At 45.4% G+C, this 18737-nt stretch overlaps 2 protein-coding genes across 4 annotated transcripts in view; one reads left to right on the top strand and one right to left on the bottom strand.

The window, feature by feature from the left end:
- The window catches only part of LOC101923030 (uncharacterized protein F13E9.13, mitochondrial), a 54031-nt gene extending 53603 nt beyond the window's left edge, over positions 1-428 (bottom strand). The window contains exon 1 of one of the 3 annotated variants that reach the window (XM_055818537.1): positions 234-428. In XM_055818537.1, coding sequence (XP_055674512.1) covers positions 234-366 — 133 coding nt within the window. In that variant the 5' untranslated portion in view covers positions 367-428. The remainder of the gene's footprint in view (positions 1-233) is intronic. The other 2 variants (XM_055818539.1, XM_055818538.1) reach the window with 2 other exon arrangements.
- Positions 429-684: 256 nt separating this feature from the next.
- CCNE1 (cyclin E1) lies at positions 685-12717 on the top strand. Its single transcript, XM_055818894.1, has 11 exons — positions 685-1147; positions 1261-1351; positions 1536-1604; positions 8038-8180; positions 8261-8396; positions 9255-9401; positions 10228-10323; positions 10677-10811; positions 10892-11003; positions 11089-11246; positions 12064-12717. Exons 1-11 carry the CDS (start codon positions 1134-1136, stop codon positions 12184-12186), a joined length of 1224 nt encoding a protein of 407 aa, XP_055674869.1. The 5' UTR covers positions 685-1133; the 3' UTR covers positions 12187-12717.
- The last annotated feature ends 6020 nt before the right edge of the window (positions 12718-18737 follow it).

Raw genomic sequence — 18737 nt, 5'->3', positions numbered from 1 at the left:
CCCGCCGGATCCCCGCCCGACACCCGCCGTGCCCGCTGGCGCACCTGCCGGGCCGCTGCCCCGCAAACACGGCGCGGCCCCCGCCTCCCAGCGTCTCCTGCCCCCTTCACCTCCGGGAAGGGCAGAGGCCCGGCCTCGAGGGGCCCGCGGGGGCGGCCGAAGGGACGGGCTCCCGGGGACCGCAGCCGGGCTGAGGGCGCGGGCGGCAGAGCCCGGCCCCCGCCGCCGCTTACCTGGCAGCGCTGCCACGTGCACCACCCCGACGACCGCCGCCCTCAGCCGCCCGAGCAGCCCGGGCGGCCGCATGGCACCGCGGGCGGGGAGCGAGCCGGGGGCGGCACGGCGGGGCGGGCCCCGGCCGGCCATGGCGGCGGCCCACCCTCCCGCCGCGGACAGGCCGGGCCCGTTCCCGCTAGCGGGCGGGGCAGCCCCTCCCCTGCTCCCCGCCCCCTCCCCTGCTCCCCGCCCCCTCACCTCAGCTCACCCCGGCGGCGTCCACCTGCCGGTGGCGCCGCTTCCGCGTCCGCGCCCCCGGCCCCGCCCCCGGCCCCGCCCCGCCGGCCCCGGCGCGGGGTCCCGCGCCCCGCCGCGCCCTGCCCCGCCGCCCCGCGGCCCGCCCGCAGCGCCCCGCCGCGCCCCCCGCAGACCCCGCCCCGGCCGGGCGCCGGCGCTGCGCGCGGGGGCCACGTGTGCGGGCGGGCGGGCGGGAGGCGGCCCCGCGCCGCGCGTTTAAATGTCCCGCTCGGCGCGGCCCGCGCTGTGCGCAGGGACGGGAGCGGCCGCGCCGTGAGGCAGGAGGCGCCCAGCGGAGCCCGCCCGCACCGCGCTCCCGCCCTGCCCCCGCGCCCTGCTAGCGCCGCCGGGCGCCCGCCCGCCCTCACCCCCCCTCGCCGCCGGGAAGGGCCGGGGCGGCCGGCGAGTGCTCGGGCGGGGGCCGGCGGGCACCCGTGCCGCCTCCCGGGGTGCCTGGCCGCGGGGCGGGGGGAGCCGGCGGGCCGGCCCGGGGCTGCGGCCGCCCTTTCCGCGCCGTGCGCCCGCGCCTCCGCCGCCCTTTGTGGGGGCTGGGGCCCGGGCCTGCTCGGCCGCTCCCCGCACGGCGCCGCGCTCGGCTCGGCCCGGCCCAGGCGGGCACCATGCGCCGGGAGAGGTGAGTCCGCCCGCCCCGCCGTGCGCCGGGCCCTGCAGGCCGAGGTCTCCGCCGGGCGCCCCCGCGGAGGCTCCGCGCCGGCCGGGCTCCCCCAGCTTCCCCTCTCTTGGCAGCGACTGCGCGGAGGAGAAGGCGCCCGCCAGGGGGGACGGGGGCGCGGAGGGCGCCATGCGGACCCGCAAGAGGAAAGCTGATGTGGCCACGGTGAGTGCGGGCCCGGCCCTGCCGCCCCACCCGGGTGCCCGCCCCGGCCTGCGGGCCCTCGCCTCTCTTTGTGGGGGGCTGGGGGCCATGTGGCAGGCGGGCCGCAGTGGGGCTTCGCTCCCGGGGGACCCCGGCCCCTCGCCCTGCAGTCTGTGCTCCTGGAATTATCTGCTGCTTTCTGTAGTTCTTGCAGGATCCTGATGAAGAGGTCGCCAAAATGGAGATGACCAGGAAAAAGCAGTATGAAACCCAGGTAACGGATCTGGCTTTAGTGTGTCCTCCTGCAATCTCACTTCACCCTGTCACTTGTGCAGTACCTTGTTACTGCGAGCATGGTGCGGCGTGCACCGCTGCCATGTGCGGTGTAGCAATGGGCGAGGGGGACTATCGGCCCTGGCTTGGTGAGGCGTGCCAGACACGTCCGTTCATACAGGTTGCTGTGGAGTCTTTGCAAGACATGAGGCCTGTGTTGGTCTAAAACATTACATTAATACTTAAGGCTCTTCGGCTGTCCTGGGATTGCAGGGGGGCACCTTACAAAAGCCTTAATATCTGTTCAGGCCTGCACAGTGGGACTCTGCATTGACCTCTCTAGAGAGTTGCAAGAGCACTGTCACGTGCTTACGTGCCGTACCTTGCAGGCCGAAGCACAAAACACTTGAGCGTGTGAGCAGGATGGTCTCGAGTTGGCTCTCTTTGCAGCCGTATCTCTACTTGTATGTCACCTGGCAAAAAGGAAGGATCCCACTTTCCTTCCATCGTCGGCTCCGTTCCCATTGGCACGGGTCATTATCGCACTAACAGTAAGGAGTTTCTGATTGGAACTTTGAAGTTTATACTAGATGTTAATGGGGTAGCGAAATAGGCTTAATTTCTCCGCAGAGCAAAGGGATAGTTTCTGTAAAGTTACCTGTGGAAATCAGGCCTACGGTGGAGGTTGGTGGTGACCGTTGCCAGTTGTCTGTGAGACGTTTATCTGAGTTATGAAGTGAAAAGTAGCTTTAGTTGTGTCTTCTAGCTCCCTTGGTTCCCGTTCTGTAATCTTCAAAACTAAGATGTTGGTATCTATGTTGGCTGCTACATTGATGCATGGTATTGGAAGCGTGATGCTTTTGTACACTGAGGTGCCCACTCTAAATAAAGCAGAGTAGCCTGGTTTTTGAAATAGGTTTATTCCCCTTTCTTTCTGCATGCATGCACACATGCTCGCTCAGTCACTGTCACTAGGACTTCAGCCCATTAATGCACAGGCAGGGTGATACTTAAGCTGCAAAAGTCATGATCAGGGAGTACAGACCATACTCATTTGGTACGCAAGGCTATGCATAATGTGGCACATCTAACCAGAAGTGGCAGCTGGAAGTTCTAAGACTAAAGTGCTACCATAACAGATGGGCATCATTGTTTGGAATGGCCTCTGCTTGTTGCAACTGCGTATACTAGTTATCAGTCAACATATTAAGCAGGGCTCAAATGGTGAGCATTTAATGAGGGGATCTCTCCTTCCCTTCTGTCTTTCTTTTGTGCAGTATATTAAACTAATTTCTCACTTCTGACAAGGAAGATCTGCCTGTCCTTCACCAGTGCTTTCTCCTTCACCAAAAGATTCATTCTCTTTGAGCTGAGCGAGGGCTTCTTATGCATGTTTGTTGCATAATAATAGGGTATTGTTAAAAAACCCTCAACAGGGACTCAATTTGACCTCCTTCCAGAAAGGCACTGGAAAGAAACTTGAAATATATTTTGTGTACGTTGACCTTCAACTTTGAAAGTAAAGACAATCCCATTTTGTGTTCTTGTTTGTGCTCCTGGCCTGATAGCCATTCAGTGTTACTTCAGGAATGATACATAAGTTAAGATTTAGGTAACCTGGGCAGTAGGCATCCGAAATATGTGCTTGGGAATCTTTCCGTTTAAGCTTAGGATACTGGTAGGATTTGGCTCTTTGATTCTGTGAGCCATAATTAAAATGGGTACCTGTGTATCCCTCCCTACATAGGGAAGGGTTTTTGTTGTGACAAAGTAGCCAGATTGTTACAGATCTGGTTAAAAAAGCTAACATTTGGCTGCACAGCAGCAGCTCTTCAGTCTATGGTGTGACACAAGCTATTCTCTGATATAAATTGCCATGGGCCACTAATGAGATTATGTTTACGGTTCCAGCAGCAGTATAGCAGGCTTGTATGATAGCCAGTGAGATAGTTATTCTGTTGAGGCACAACAATTCTAAAATGCAAGTAGCTATAAATCCACTGCAGCCTATACCACATGACTTCTACATTAAATAAATTGTTTACTGACACTAGTTTATACACAAGGCAAAATATAGTCTCATCCCACTTTACGGCATCTTCATAGTCAATTCATTAGTTTGCTTCTGTTGAACATAAGGCCTGAGTTCTTAATTAGGATGCCATTACCTTTTATGTGATGAAAGGGTGGCTATATCATCAGGTTTGTGACAGCAGAATATTGCATAAATTCTGTGTTTGATTTCAGAGAACTGGCACTGCTGTAATTCTGCTAGCAATTCTCATATTAATTCTGGTGGCTTTCTGTGGACAGATACAGTTCTGAGGCTCCCTGTCAAACAAAATTCATTTAACTGGAGTCATCCGTGCAACCGTGATAGAAATTACATGTCTATGTCCATCTAGAGTGGAGAATTGAACCTAGAAGTTAGTTTCTTTAGATGAAACTAGTGTTTTCAGGTGAAAAGAAGACTGAGTAAACTCGGGAAAGAGTTTTGATCAATTTCTCACTAGACATTTTTCTCGGATTTGGTCTTACTGTTGTCAAAAATCTTTGCCTAACTGGTTTGAAAATATCCTCAAAAAGGTTTCATTGACCAGTCTAGGGTTATCTTTGGAAGATCCAATTTTAAAAAAAAAAAAAGAACCTCCCCCAGTAACAGCTTACAAGTCTTTGGACAAACAGGTAAAGGATGTAAACTATATGCAGGTTGAGAGCTTGACTTGGCCCTAATCTGGGGCAGGACAATATTCAGCCTCTTCAGAAAATTAGAAGTAGTAGAAGCTACGACGCTATGCAGAAAGAATTGGAACAACTTAATAACATGAGTTGCTCTTCCCTCTCCTATCTTATTAATTCTGGAATCCCTATCTAATGGCAAAAAAAATCCCCTATACTTCAAACTAATGCTTCCTGTATGTGAAAAATGCCTAGAAATATTATTCTTACTATTTCTGATGGACACACTGAGGCTGCAGTCCAGTAGCTGGTACAGATGTGTGTCTGTTACAGGGCACTGCTTTTTAGGATGAGGCACAGGCCTGTCCCACCCCCGTTCCTCTACCTTTGATATCCATGCTGAACATCCGCTGGCCTTGTTGTTTGAATGCAGTTCTAGGTCACCTTTTTCCTCTGCTGCCCTCCTTGCCCTGGGTCTGTGGAAGCCTGACCTGGTGTCTTTCAGCTCACATCATGATGCATGAGTGCGTTGGCAGCTTATGTTCTTAGGTGTGGCTGCTTCACTGAAGGCTCTGCGTGGCCAGTAACACCAGTGGTCACTACCTTTTCCAGTTTGTCTGGCCTGTATGCCTGTGAAGGATGTTCAATAGATCCATTTAAATGAACGTTTGATATATCAGTGAATGACTATGTGCTGCAGAAGTCTAAGGCATGGGAGCATCTGAGCTTTTAAAAAAAAAACCCACCTCTGAACTCCTGGGTTTCTTTGGAGCTGCATGGGCTTGACTGCTGTGACTGACTCCAGTCACCTACCTCCTGTCCTTCTTTCTCCTAACAAGCCTTCTAGTGTCCTGAGTTCAGTTTCTCCAGTCTGTATCTAGCTCTCTGGTCTAAGAGAGAGATCTGTATCTCTGACCACCTGTCCCTATTCCTTCCTGTATCTGGGGTATTAGCAGCGGGTGTCACCAGGCTCTCTTGCTGGGCTCTATATAGATTTCAAGAGATAGTTTTCCCCACTGATTTCTGGCTTGCAATCTACTTCAGCTCCTATTTGCTTCAGAAGCCCAGGACTGTAGGATTTCCTCCATTAGGCTGCACAGATTCTCTGTAACATCTGTCGCTTTTTGGCAGCTCCCTGCTTTTGGGTTAGCTCTGCGCAAGCCCAAAGGAAGCTCTTCATGGTTTCCTCACACCCTCCCCACCTTAAACTGTTTCTTCTTTCAGCGGTGGCTCCTGTTTCCTTACTGTTACAGTGTAATGTAATGCAGTTTCTTAATCTTGTTTCTCAGTTTTGGTTGAATGTCTTGCTAAATCTGCTTTAAAGACTCAAGGGTCTGGTTAATATGCTCATACCCTCAACCAAAATCCGTGCCAGAGCTATGGTGTTCCCTTACCTATGCTAATTCAGACTCCTGTCTCCCTTCCTGATAGCCTCTTTCGTTTGAGGGCTTTGCGCATTTGTTTCCTTCTTGTTTCTAACTAAGCTGTATGTTTTCCTGTTGCTTGCATCTTTTCCCCAGTTGTCTTGGTGAACAACATTATCTAGTAAAAAACTGTGTTTTCACTTCTCAAAACACCTAAGAGGGTCTTAACTTTTGATTGATATTTCCTTACAGAACATTGCAGGTGGTGAAATCTCTTAAATCAATAGTAATTGTTGCTGCCGCGTAGTATGTGGGGTATCTACTTTGACTGAGAGCTCTGTGGAGCAGATCCCTTGTCCTTCAGAAGCTGCTGGTGTAATAGGCACCTTTAAATACATATTACATATAACCTTACTGCTTTTCTGTTGGTTTGCTGATTAACTGATAAGACAGCACTTCTCCAAAGGCTGTCGGCAGCTGGGCTTGCTGTGCTGTTTGCAAGACAAAGTATGACTAAAGTCTAGTTTTGAGGGTGGGCAAAAATTAACTTGGAGCAAGGCTGATGTGGCCCTTTCATTCAAGCTTTCAGTTTAAGGAATCTTAATTTTTAAGATAAAGATACTATTCAATCTTTTTGCCTTCCCCCACCCAAATTAAATTGTGGCATGGCTGGATATGTTAGCTCTGCTAGATTTGCACGTACAACTCCAAGAAGAAAAAATACTCACCGATGTGTCAGTACCTCAAAGTACAAAGCAGTCTTAGCTGTGAGGCAACTGTGAAATGTGCTTTTTGTTTCACCAAGTCAGTGGTTTCTGTTTCTGAAGGTGGTGCTTGGAGGCAGCCATTTTGCTGGAAAGTGATGTCATTTGTAGCAAGGACAGGGCAAAAATCAGATGTGGAAGCTTATTTGCAAGAGGCAAAATTTCCTGTAGAGCATTTTACTTGTTAGCACCTAATGATGCTTCTGATTATTTTTTCTTAAGCACATTAGGGATCTTGTTAGGGAGTTCAGCCCTTTTAGCGGTGCAGAACAGGTCATTTTGCAGTGAGATGACTTGACTTCACTGTTAGGCAGAAATGCCAATTTTTAATTTGTTTAGGCATGATTACATGGGGCTGGTTTGTATTCTACCACAAAATAAAACCGTAGTATTTTCCTGGGGAGCTGTGTGAAATGTACACCAAGATACTGTTTAACGGAATTAGGGAGGAGAAAAGTAAACCTAAACTTAACTTTTGGTCCAATAAAAGTAAAAGAATACAACAGGTGAAGCATCAGATGTCTGATGTTTGCACACCTTGACAAAATTCTGTATATGAAATGGTCAACTTTATAGTTTAGTGGCAATTGCTTAACATGCACTTGCTTTATTCTGAAAATAATTGGATTATAAGTGCTTTGTATTTTCATTTTAGCACTGCTAGATGGATGAGTAAGAAAACCTCTTTCAACTACTATCTTGCCATGTTCATGGTCAGGGGTGCTTTGCATGGAACCGTGACTTCAAGTGTTCCATCTACATATTCCTTACCCGAAATCCTGATACTGTATTTGGGCTTTAAAGTTCTGTCTGATTATTCTGTACCTGAAGACAAGCATATCTTGGTAAAACCAAAATGCAACGTGACAATAGGAGACCCTGACTTGGATATTCTTACATGAAACAGTTGTGTTCCTTCAAAAGGAGAACAGGGTAAACGTTCTTTGGCTTTAGCTGCAAACTTTGTCTACTGGGAAAATAAATAAGCAACACCCTTCTACTAAGCACTAGGGGCCATACCTCAACTGCTGTGTCCAGTTCTGGGTTTCCCAGTACAAGAGACACTTGAAAAGACTGGAAAGAGTCCATCAAAGGTCCACTAAGATGGTTAAGGGGCCAGAGCATCTCTCCTATAAGCAGGGACTGTTTAGCCTGGAGAAAAGAAAGCTTGAGGAGATTGTGTCAATTTTGTAGAAATATCTGGAGGGAGGATGTGAAGAAAATGGAGCCAGGCTCTTTTCAGTGATGGGACAAGATGCAATGGGCACAAACTGAAGCATAGGAGGGTCCATCTCAACATTACAAAATGCTTTTTTAGTGTGAGGGTGACCAAGCAGTGACACATGTTGCCCAGTGAGGTTGTGGAGTCTCCATTCCTAAAGATACTGAAAAGCCATCTGGACATGGTCCTGGGCAACTGGTTCCAGGTGGCCCTGCTTAAGCAGGGGGCTTAGACAAAACAACCTGCAGAGGTCCCTTCCCATCTCAATGATTCTGTGATGCTGTGCAGTTGAAAGAGGTAATAATGAGTTTTTTCATAGTTTCTTGCCAATGTCTTGTCTTCTATTTACAGCTAAAATGATTATTTAGAAAGGTGCAATGTAAAATCTTGTATTTCATTTAATAGCCATCCTGGAATAATGTTCACAAAAATGCCCATATGCTGATTCCTACGCCAGATAAAGATGATGATCCAGTTGGTGTTGATTACTCTCACTTCATACATCTAAGTATTGTGCCAACTAGAGCTTCACCACTACCAGTTCTAGGGTAAGTGTGCCTTTTTGCCACTGCTTGTCTGCCTTCCTTTGGTCTTATGATTTGAGACTAAGCATATTGATCTGTCTTAGCTGGGCAAACAGAGAAGACGTGTGGAAAAACATGATAAACAAAGAAGAGACATACGTGAGGGATAAACTTTATATGCAAAAGCACCCTCTCCTGCAACCTAAAATGAGAACAATCCTTCTAGACTGGCTGATGGAGGTAAGCTTCGCTGTGCTTGTGGGTATTACAAGTGTGCTTTTGTTGAGGTGTACTAATAACCGTCATGAGTACACTTCATGATCTTTGCGTGGCCCATATAGCACTAAACACTCATCTTCATCTTAAAAAGTTTGTCAATGAATGGCACCAAACTTAAAAAAAACTATAATGGATTGAGTTGATGGTGTACAAACTGACGATATATTCTGTTATTCATTTAGATTGATAGTGGATAATAACCAGTTTGTCTCTAAAGCTCCATGGGGTAAGCTTTTTAAGGTCACATTGCAGACAAAAGCTGCAGAAATGATTATGAAAGTCACTGAAGGAAGGTGTGGTGGCTTAGAGATCAGATGCATCTCAAAACTTCTCTCTCTGTAATTGGCATGTAGAATGTACTACAAGCTGTCATCTTGTATGTGAGGTTTTTTTGCTCTTTGGATGACTTGGTGGCATAGTCTCTGTTCTTAATTTTAAAGTATTTGTGAGAATTTTCTATTTTAAGGTGTTGGAATAATGCATCTTTGCAAAAATGAGGAACTGATGTTCTGACATTGTTAGAACATGTGCTTGCATTTCCTAAAAGTTTCCTAAAAGGGTTTTTACTCTGATCTCTTTTTTTTTTTTTTTTTTTTTGCGGGGGGGGGTATTGTTACTATAGTGGCAGTCATCTTGTGTCAAAGGAAACTGTTTAATTCATGCTCTTAGTTAACATGTTAGTTTCACAATAGCAGTGAAGCAGAAAGCCAATATGAATTTTATGTCTGGCTCTTTTTATTTTTTTGCATACATCTGTAGCATCTGGTTTTGACTCTATAACATTGTTCTTGACCTTTGTAATCTCTGATGTCTCTCCAGGTTTGTGAAGTCTACAAGCTTCATAGAGAAACTTTTTATTTAGCACAAGATTTCTTTGATCGGTTTATGGCAACACAACAGAATGTTGTAAAAACACTATTGCAGCTTATTGGTATCTCTTCTTTATTCATAGCAGCAAAGCTTGAGGTAAGTATCTCTAGCTTTACTTAAACATAAAAATGTGAATGGATAGGCAGCACACTTACTGTACACTAGATGCATTTTGGTAAGCTTTATGGAGTTTGCTATGACTTTTCAGCTGGGAGACAGAAAAAAAGATCCTTTTTTCTCTTCAAAATTCCTCCTTTTTCTGTTTTTGGGTGGGTTTTTTAGAAGTGGCTAAAATTAAGACTAGCTAACATCACAGTGTATATCTTTAATTTTAAAAAGATAAGTGGTTTTGGTGCTAGAATAAATCTAAACTTTGTAATTGCAGTTGCCAAATGAGTGTTTCACTGGCTGTTTTACACAGAGACCACTTGTTGCAATTCTGTTGTCAGTGGAGTCCCTACTGGATGATAGTCTGAGCTATTCTTTATTTACTGGAACAAATTGAACTATTAAAGTACATAGTGCTTTTTAAGTTCTTACTGTTTGAGGGCTATTATTCTTCAATCTGTTCTTCTCAAGCAAGGGATAAAAGGCCTTTTCTTTAGGATGTATAAAAAAATCTTGATGTCAAATTATGGTACCATCTTAGTGCTGCTGTAGTCAAACATAATGCATGTTGTACTGATCTATCAAAAGTGAAAGGCGAAGGCTATGAGCAGGAAGATTGAACAAGAAACTTGTGTATATTAAAGGCAGAGGATAACACCATGAGTTAGGATAGGGGGGGTTGGTTCTTTTTCTTTTCCCTTCTATTTTGAAATGCTGAGGTAGTGGTGAGTTGTAGTTTGTTTTGGTTTTTTAAGCCTGTGAGACTAGTTACAACCTCTTCCACAAATTAAATATTCGATCTTGTATCTTTCAGGAAATTTACCCACCAAAGTTGCACCAGTTTGCCTATGTTACAGATGGAGCTTGTACAGAAGATGAAATCCTCAGTATGGAATTGATTATTATGAAGGTAATATTTCAAAGTGGACTCGGTTCTACTTCAGTTTTTAAAAACATACAGCATAATCGGACTAAAAGCAGAGAGCCTCAGTTAATCTTATGTGCTGCTCAGAGGCACAATTTCTCTTTCTAATTAGAAAACAGTGTTCTCTAGGTAACAAGTGAATTAAAGCATCCACCATTACAAAATGAATTGTTCCCCCACCTTATCAGCAGGAAGAGGTATAGGATTAGATTTGCTTGTTTCAAGGATGCCTTGACCAACTGGAATTCCAGCTTCTGACTCTGAGTAACTAAAGTTGCATCGTTTAAGTTAAGAACTTTTTATTAATACTGAAGTCTCATGCATGTCTACTCTTGCAGGCTCTTAATTGGAACTTAAATCCACTGACTGTTATATCGTGGCTGAACATTTACATGCAAGTTGCATATTTAAATGAGCTTTATGAGGTATTGCTGCCACAATATCCACAGCAAATATTTGTACAAATAGCAGAGGTAAGACTGTTTTCTCTCCTCAAATGCTATTTCACCTGGAAAAAAGTATTCTTGTGACGGAAACGTCTGTTGTCTTGTAGCTCTTGGATCTCTGTGTGCTGGATATTGGCTGCTTGGAATATACATATGGAGTACTTGCAGCTTCTGCTTTGTATCACTTCTCCTCATCTGAGTTGATGCAGAAAGTTTCAGGTATTGGCATTTATAAACTAAGTTTAATGTGTTTACAAATGTTAAGTCTTCATTCAGGCAGATAAGCATATGTCTTGTCTTGCAGGTTATGAATGGTGTGAGATAGAGGAATGTGTAAAATGGATGGTTCCATTTGCAATGGCTATAAGGGAAGTAGGAAGCTCCAAACTCAAACACTTTAGAGGTATAGCTCCTGAAGACTTGCACAATATACAGACGCACATAAACAGCTTGGATTTGCTGGTACGTATGTGCATAATGAAGACACGTCTGTCTGTAAAATCTCTGAAGTCTTGTTTCTTTGGTTAGAACATGCAGTAAACTTAAGCGAAGCATTATCAGAGTGCGACTGAGTATATTCAGATGATAAAAGGTGTAAAGTTCTTGGGACAGCCTTGTCTTGGGCCTGACTTGTTCAGTATTTAGTTTGAGGTGATTGTGACTTAAGCCTCTCATCTCAAACAGCAAATAATTACTCAAGAAATCAGAAGCATCTCTCTACCCTTTGGGATACTTCAAATACCTTTTGTTAGACCTCCCTGTATAGGAAATACAGGTAATACAACCTTGTCTGGTAAAAAAGAAAGTGAAGACTGATCACTTGAGTGATCTTATGGGACTGTTATGTTACAGTGGGGGTTGACAAGAAGTTGAGCAAGAGTGTTTTTTAGCATGAGAAACATGCAAAGGATCAAAATCTTGTCCAACAAATTGTAGTTCATCTAAGCTATCGGGGGTGGGTGGGTGTGTTTTATTTATTTAGGTGGTTTAATTGCAGTAGAAGTTACAGCTCTTCCTCTTCAGTTGCTTCTGAGTTTTGCTTACTTGAGGATACAAGTACCATAATGCTGATCATCAGAGCCCAAAAGTTAATACTGATCTCTTGGAGTTCACTAACTATTGTGTACTGCATGATTTATCAGTTACTGCTGGGGAGTTGGATACAGAGATGTATTTCTATATCGGCAATCTATCAAGTTATAGAACACTGAATTACGTTGATCTGTTGCATAGATGTACCAAAGTAAAGAGATTATTTTTTCTTTTCCTATGCTTTCAGGACAAAGCTCAAGCAAAACAAGCCATGTTGGCTGAGCAAAATAGGACTTCACCTTTCCCAACTGGTGTCCTTACACCACCACAGAGTAGTAAGAAACAGTCTTCTGGACTGAAGCCAATATAACTTTAGAAACTGTTGACAGACAGTTTTGCTGAAGTGCCTGTTCTGCTGGTTCTAACTCCTGCTCCATTATGGAAATGCTGCCAGTGAAGTTCATAAGCTTTTATGGAATCTGAAAAGGAAACCTTACTTTTTTCGTGACAGAAGAATTTTTCTATTTGAAATATTTTTATTGAACATTAAAGTATTTTTAAAGAAATGGATCAAGTACACCAGCCACTTAAAAGAACACCGAAGAGTGCTCCAAATGCTGCTATGGAGGGTGATGCTTGATGTGATCAACTGTTCAGAAAAAGGGCTTGAAGTTTAGGTTAGTTACTGTGCCTATTTGTCCTTTGGATAATCTGCAGTCATACTGTCCGCTGTTGACAAATGGGTAAAGTGTGCTGTGGAAGACAACATTTCAAAGCCTCTTTTTCAAATGGTTGGCTTACAACTTGATGCCTTTTTAAAACCTCTTTATTGTAAATGCTGCTATGTCTCTGTGTATCCATTTTTAATAAAAATGCTGTCTAAGACAGCTGGTTTTATGTATATTCCTATTTTTCTTTTAATTATGGTCAGCTAAGGTTTTTCAGCCTGTGACCACTAGCAGTGTGGGAGTTGGGGATGAATTATGTAGTAACTATTGCTTTATTTATTTACCACTACTGGCTTATGGATTGGAACTTTCTTTTTGGATACCAAGATGAAATTGTCATGTTGGGCTACGTGGATTTCCTTAGGCAGATGCAGCTGGCTAGGGAAGAGATAATAAACATGGCAAGTACATGGGGAATCCCTCCACAACACATTTCCTAATGATCAGCGTATTGGGAAATTCTTGAGTGAGTCTGATTGTCAGGCTTAATAGCAAGAAGTGATCAGTAGGGAAACCCTGCCTTTTCATCAAAACATCATCATTTAAACATTGGGATTCTGGCATAGTAATTTGACAATTAATCATCTGTGCAAAATTGAACTCTGGAGTGGTGTGTGCCTTTACAGGAGTTGTCCTTGACCTTTGCAAAGTCTGAGAACTTGTGAAGTCATAGTAAGGAGTTTTCTGGAAAGTCATGGTTCTGGGGAAAGGGGGAACAGAAATAAATGTAAAAAATGGTTGCTTGTTTTTCTTATGATGTTCACTTTGAAGGACTGTTCAACAACACTGAAAACTTTTCTGAGACTACGAGGCTTCATCGTGTCCTCCTGCAGATAACTTAAATGCTACAACACTTATTTCAGGAAGCTCCTACTCTGCTGTTGGTAAATTTTTCTAAACAGTGAGGCTTTTCCCAGCAAGGCAGTGTGTTTGTGTTTTGGATTTTTTTTTAAGTTATTCTCCCTTTTGCTTTTCCCTGACCCAGTATTCTGATAAATGTTAAAAGCTTTAATGTAATAAAAACAGCTATGGTAACTAATGGTAAGCAAATTATTTGGTGCTTCTGGCTTTTTTTTTCTTCCCTTGTAGTGGATGGTTATGAGTTTTGTGCTAACAAAATAAGTATAAATGTTAGCTGAACAAGTTTGCTGGTGCCAGTTCAGAGAGGTTTTAATCTGAGAACTGCATGTCCTAGACAAAGGAATGTTATATTTGCATCTTACTGAAAAGGTTTGTAACATTGGAGGAATTGTCAAGGCACACTTTAGTACTTTGTCCTTAAATTTAAAACACAAAACAGGAGCGGGGGACACAGAACAGTAACCTTCCTGGAAGATAATCTCTAGGCTCAATTCCTAAATTGCCAGCCAAGCTTCAGTACTACTCCTTTTGCTGTTACTTTTCAGTATTTAAGTATGTGTTTCATCTGTTTCTAAAAAAAAAAGGCAACCCTGAAATTGTAGCTGGCCTCTTATAAACAAGGATTACATTTTCTTTATGACTCTTAACTGTTCAAGAAAATGTTCTGTAATTCTAGATATGAAGAATTCTAACTTTCAGTTTAAGCTAAATATGACATTATAGTTAATGCCTATTTGAGAGTGGATGCAGGTGTTCCATGTGTTCTTTGGGCTGTGTGGGAAACCTGTATCTGAAAAAGATAGATAGATATATATATCTGTGAATGAAACTGTTCAGATAGCAGGCCTCTTTCTAAATTGGATCTCTGTTTCAGATGGTAATCCTGCTAATTTTATAACTCCCTGCCCCCAGAAGTTTAACCTTGATTTCGATGGGAAGCAGTCTGTTCAGAGTACGGAGATGGCGGCTTGGCAGCTTTGCAGGTAGGAACGCAATCATGTGCCAGAGGTGCGGTACTTTCCAGCAGGGGTGATTTTAAAAGCTATTTTCTTACTTTCTCATTTTTCTCTCATGCTTCAAGCATCTTTGTTTCTGGTTGTCTTGTGACATGTGGATGCTTCTGTCTCAGTGTGCTGTCTTTCTAGGGTAGCTTGAAAAAATTACGCACTGATTGCCACAGGTTGAAAACCATTTTAGGGAGGAATGGTGCAGCTGATTTTAAGGAAGATAGTTGTCCTTATTGGAAAAAATAATTAAAAACCAAAACAAAACCAAGAGAGAATTGCCTCCGTATTTCTTTGCCTGAGGATGCCATTCTAAATTCTCTCTGGTCCTGGACCGACCTGGAGGCAGATTGATGGCAGGTGGGGAGAAGCAAGTGGGCAGTTCTGCCTGGCTAGGGAAGAGATAAAGGTGTCATGTGTTTACAAGGGGGCTGAAGGTGTAATACCAAATTTGAGTTCCCGCAAGCTGCTTCTGATTCTAAGCAGGTTACCTGCGAGGTGGGAAGGGCAGCCCCAGAGCAATGGGTGAGGCTGCTGTCCTTGGCACGGGAGCGTGGGGACCCCCAGAAAGCAGTTTAGCTTAGCTGGGCATTGCTGCATGCTCCTCAACTGGGAACTCTCTCCCTTTAATAGCTACAGACCAGCATAAAGCGTGCTGCAAGGTAAATTGAACTCTGTGGTAACCCAGGTGGCATATGATTATCTTCCTCCTCCCAAAAAGTTTGTCATAACCACGTATCGACGCCTCACCTTGGTCTGAAAGCTGGGGGCATCAGAGAAAATCTGAACACGACAAATCCAGTGCTGGTTTTGTATTCCGGCTGCTCTAAGGTTGAATGTTGGCAGCGGCTGTGGCTGGGTTGGAGGGAGCTGGGGCCTGGGGGTGGGCTTGGTGAGGGGGAGCGCTGGGGAGCAGAAAGGGTGAGGATGCGGAGGTCCGCACTGGGTCTGCCAGATGCTGAGCTGCTGAGAATGCTGTCGTCATCTCACAGCAGCTCGTAGAACCAGCTCTGCGTAGCTCGTCTCCTGTAAAGCAGCGGGATGGTCTGCCTGGGGCTGTCTCAGTTTCTCGGTCTCAGGTCAGCATCTTCTCTTGGTTCTCAGGAATTACAGCATGAGGGGTTTTATTACATCCCTGCTTGCGTGGGGCAGAGGTAAGCAGCCGGCATGAGTTCCATGGAGTGCTTGTGCAGGTACGCAGCCGGGCACCCCACGGGAGCTGCAGGCCCTGCGAGCTCTCCTGGCCTGGCTCACGTTTCTCTCGATGCTGGGTGCCGTTCCCTTCGCCTACAGCACAGCTGGCTGGTCTCGCAGCAGCCTGAATTCAGGCGGCCGGGTAAAATGTGCTGCCTCTGACTGGGCTGGGTGCGGAGCTGGGTGCAAGCGTAGGAGCCTTACCGCAGCATCGCCTCGGGGGAGGCACTGGGGCACCCGAACTTCAGCTTGGGAGCGGCCGAAGGCCACGGCTGGCTTTCCCCCAGGCTTTCGTGGGAGTAACATCCACTCAGGGTACTGCGAGGTTGGGTAAAATCCATTAGGAAACTGTCAGGGGGCCCACGTACGGTGCAGCGGGGAGCTGGCAACTGCACAGGTTGGCATTGGACGGACCCGCTTCTGCTTCACCTTGTTTGTTGGCATCAATCGTCTGTTTTGGGAACATGCTTTCGCCGGGTATTTAACAACATGCATTTAAGGCGTTAGGTTACTCATACCCTCATCTTCCGAACCTTGCCCTCCCCTCAAAAAAAGGGAGACGCCAGCATATACTGTGAAATAACACGGGTTAATTGTCTATCCTTGAATTTGCTGGGGATGAGGCACTGCGGCTCCTCGCTGGCGAGGCTGAGGTCAGCTTGACCTGGGCTCTTGTAAACTCTCTATAGAGATCTGCTGGGGCTGGGCACGTTACTCGGGCACGCAGCTGGGGCGTGTGGCACCGCCGGTGGGAAGCAGCTTGGCTCTCCTTCCTCTCCTGCTCCTGCTGCCCTCGCCCCGGCCGGCAGCGCCTGTGCCGTGGGGTGCAGACCCACCGAGGGGGGTGGGCAGTCAAGGTGGAGTCACCGAGACATCTGGAGGTCTTGTTTCATTTTTTTAACTATATGAAACCTTACTTTTGCAAGGCAGGAGGTGATGACTATATACAAATGCAAGAAGACCTTAATGTCCGCTTCTTGCCGTTATAGCATTCGATTTCTAGCTAATTTGTGAAACTTCTGTGCTTTGAAGTTAAGGCTCTGGCGAAGCAGTAACTTGGCTTGAGTGGTTGAACAGTATTTTGGAGATGGGCTCTTTCAGCCACGCTACCTGCAAACAAGTCACGTTATGTCTTACCTTTGAAGTACAAAACCCGTTTCTCACAAGTTTTGAGTAAACTGAAGCAACTTATACTTAATCAAACATTTAATTAAGACTGCAGAATATTGCGATACTACATAATCTGTCTCCTTTTGGTCTCTTGAAATAATCGGCTCATGCCAAGCACAAAAGGATAAGTTTGTGTATGAAGCTTTTAATTTCTGTTTATGGTGAATTTGAGATTATAAAAAGGAGTAAAGTATTCTTTGTAGACTGAATAAAACCAGGGTTTTCAAAACTCTGTAGACTGGCATGTTTGAGGGCAAATTAGATCAACGGCTATCAAGGAAGGAAGGAAGGAAAACCTTTCTGATCCCAGGGGGCTTTGGTCCTACAGCTGCTGGCAATTCAGGGGAGCAGACTGTCTATTGAAACTGCAAATCTACTTGAAAACTGGTTTTGTTTTAGTGCGCTGATATTTGACGTTTCAGCAGGGCTGCACTAATAATCAAGGGGGAAAAATATGAAAGGCCTATTTCTGCTCGGCTTAGGATATGTTGATTGCCTGAGATATAAGGAAAAATGATAAGGCTGCACCCTAACCTTCCTTTTGCCAGTGGACCCTGGCCAAGTAGACCTGTTCTTCCCAGGCATTTCAGATAAATATCTGCTTGTTTGAACTGAGGAGGCTGCTGTTGACATGTCAAGAACCTGAAAATCCCCTGCTCCGTGGCATGGGACTAAGGTGCACCAGCCTCTGCCCCTGGGATGGAGGAGAGCCTGCAGCTGCCCAGCAGGACCTTCTCCTTCCTTGAGGGGGAAGTATTTCCTTTATCATGTTTCCCTGTGATGTCTCATGAGTCTCAAGTGTTACATTTCTGACTTGGGCTTGGCTAGAGAAATAAGGGTTTAGCTGCTTTCTTAAATTCCCATGAGCATGGGAAAGAGGAGGAGCTAGCGTTTTTATGGACAGTGGCCATGGTGGGGAAACAGTTCGCTAAATCTGAATGCACTCAATGTCTTTCTGGCAACATTGCGGTTGGTCTTCACTTTGTTTTTTTAAAAAAAAAAAATGCAGCCACGTGTGCTAATAGAATTTGAATCTATAAAGGCAAAATCCAAGTATCAAATGTTCTGTTTTTTACAAACTGTATGCAGTAAAATCCTTGAAACTGAAATGATACTGGGTTTAATCATGAGCGAAATGATTTTCCTGAGAAAAGCAACAAGCCTTAACATTTTCTGGAAACTCATGCAGCAAAAGGCCACGTCACAGATACGATTTTCCTGGTACTAAAGCATATATTGGTATGTTGTATTTTTTTGCATTGGAGGCAGTTTCTTATTTTCAGTAGGGCCAGGGGGCCAAAGTAACTCGTATACAGGTGTGAGCTTTCAGAAGGCAACCACGGCGCACATCGCTGGTGTAAGGATGTGAAATCCGCTACGGCTGGGAGGGCGAGACTGCTGCTGGTCAGCACGAGCAGGCAGCACACACCACTGGATCTAGGATTGCTGCTTTCTTCCTTAAATATGGATGGAAGAGGCCTCACGTAGAACTAAAAATAAGTGGCTTGGCTGGAAATTAGGCATTCATTGCAAAGTGAGTAAAAATGTAATAAAGCTGTGTAGGGAAGGGTTTGGGGATTTTTTCCCCCTACAAGGCAAAAGGAGAAGCAGGGACAGCTGCCATTTGCCAGGTTGTCGTGTTCAGGCTCCAGTTACATGAACTTACCTGTGGTGTGCCTGCGTGTGACTAGGATAAATGGTTCCAGCATTCTTGGACTGAATCCCAGAGACAGAAAAGAGTGCTTTATTTTGTAATTCTGCATACGGTGTTTGGATATATACTTATTTTCCAAAGGGGGTACTCTACCAAGATGCTCAGTGCCTCAGCCCAGTTTTTCTGAACATGAAGAATTATTGACTGTGACAAGAGTTAAAAGATAACCTTTTTTTTTTTTTCCACCCTGATATTTGTCTTCCAAGTACTTACCAGATGTCAATGTAATATTTGGATTGTGCAGCTCACA

This window comes from Falco peregrinus, chromosome 14, assembly GCF_023634155.1.
Source record: "Falco peregrinus isolate bFalPer1 chromosome 14, bFalPer1.pri, whole genome shotgun sequence".
Lineage (NCBI taxonomy): Eukaryota > Metazoa > Chordata > Aves > Falconiformes > Falconidae > Falco > Falco peregrinus.
The sequence above is the reverse complement of the archived record's forward strand: the minus strand, read 5'-3'. Positions and strand labels throughout refer to the sequence as shown.

Bases quoted from the DNA above. Each gene is read 5' to 3' on its own strand.
- CCNE1 (XM_055818894.1), top strand. The intron at 1,352-1,535 runs GTGAGTGCGGGC...TGCTTTCTGTAG, and splicing joins GGAAAGCTGATGTGGCCACG to TTCTTGCAGGATCCTGATGA. The intron at 11,004-11,088 runs GTATTGGCATTT...CTTGTCTTGCAG, and splicing joins GTTGATGCAGAAAGTTTCAG to GTTATGAATGGTGTGAGATA.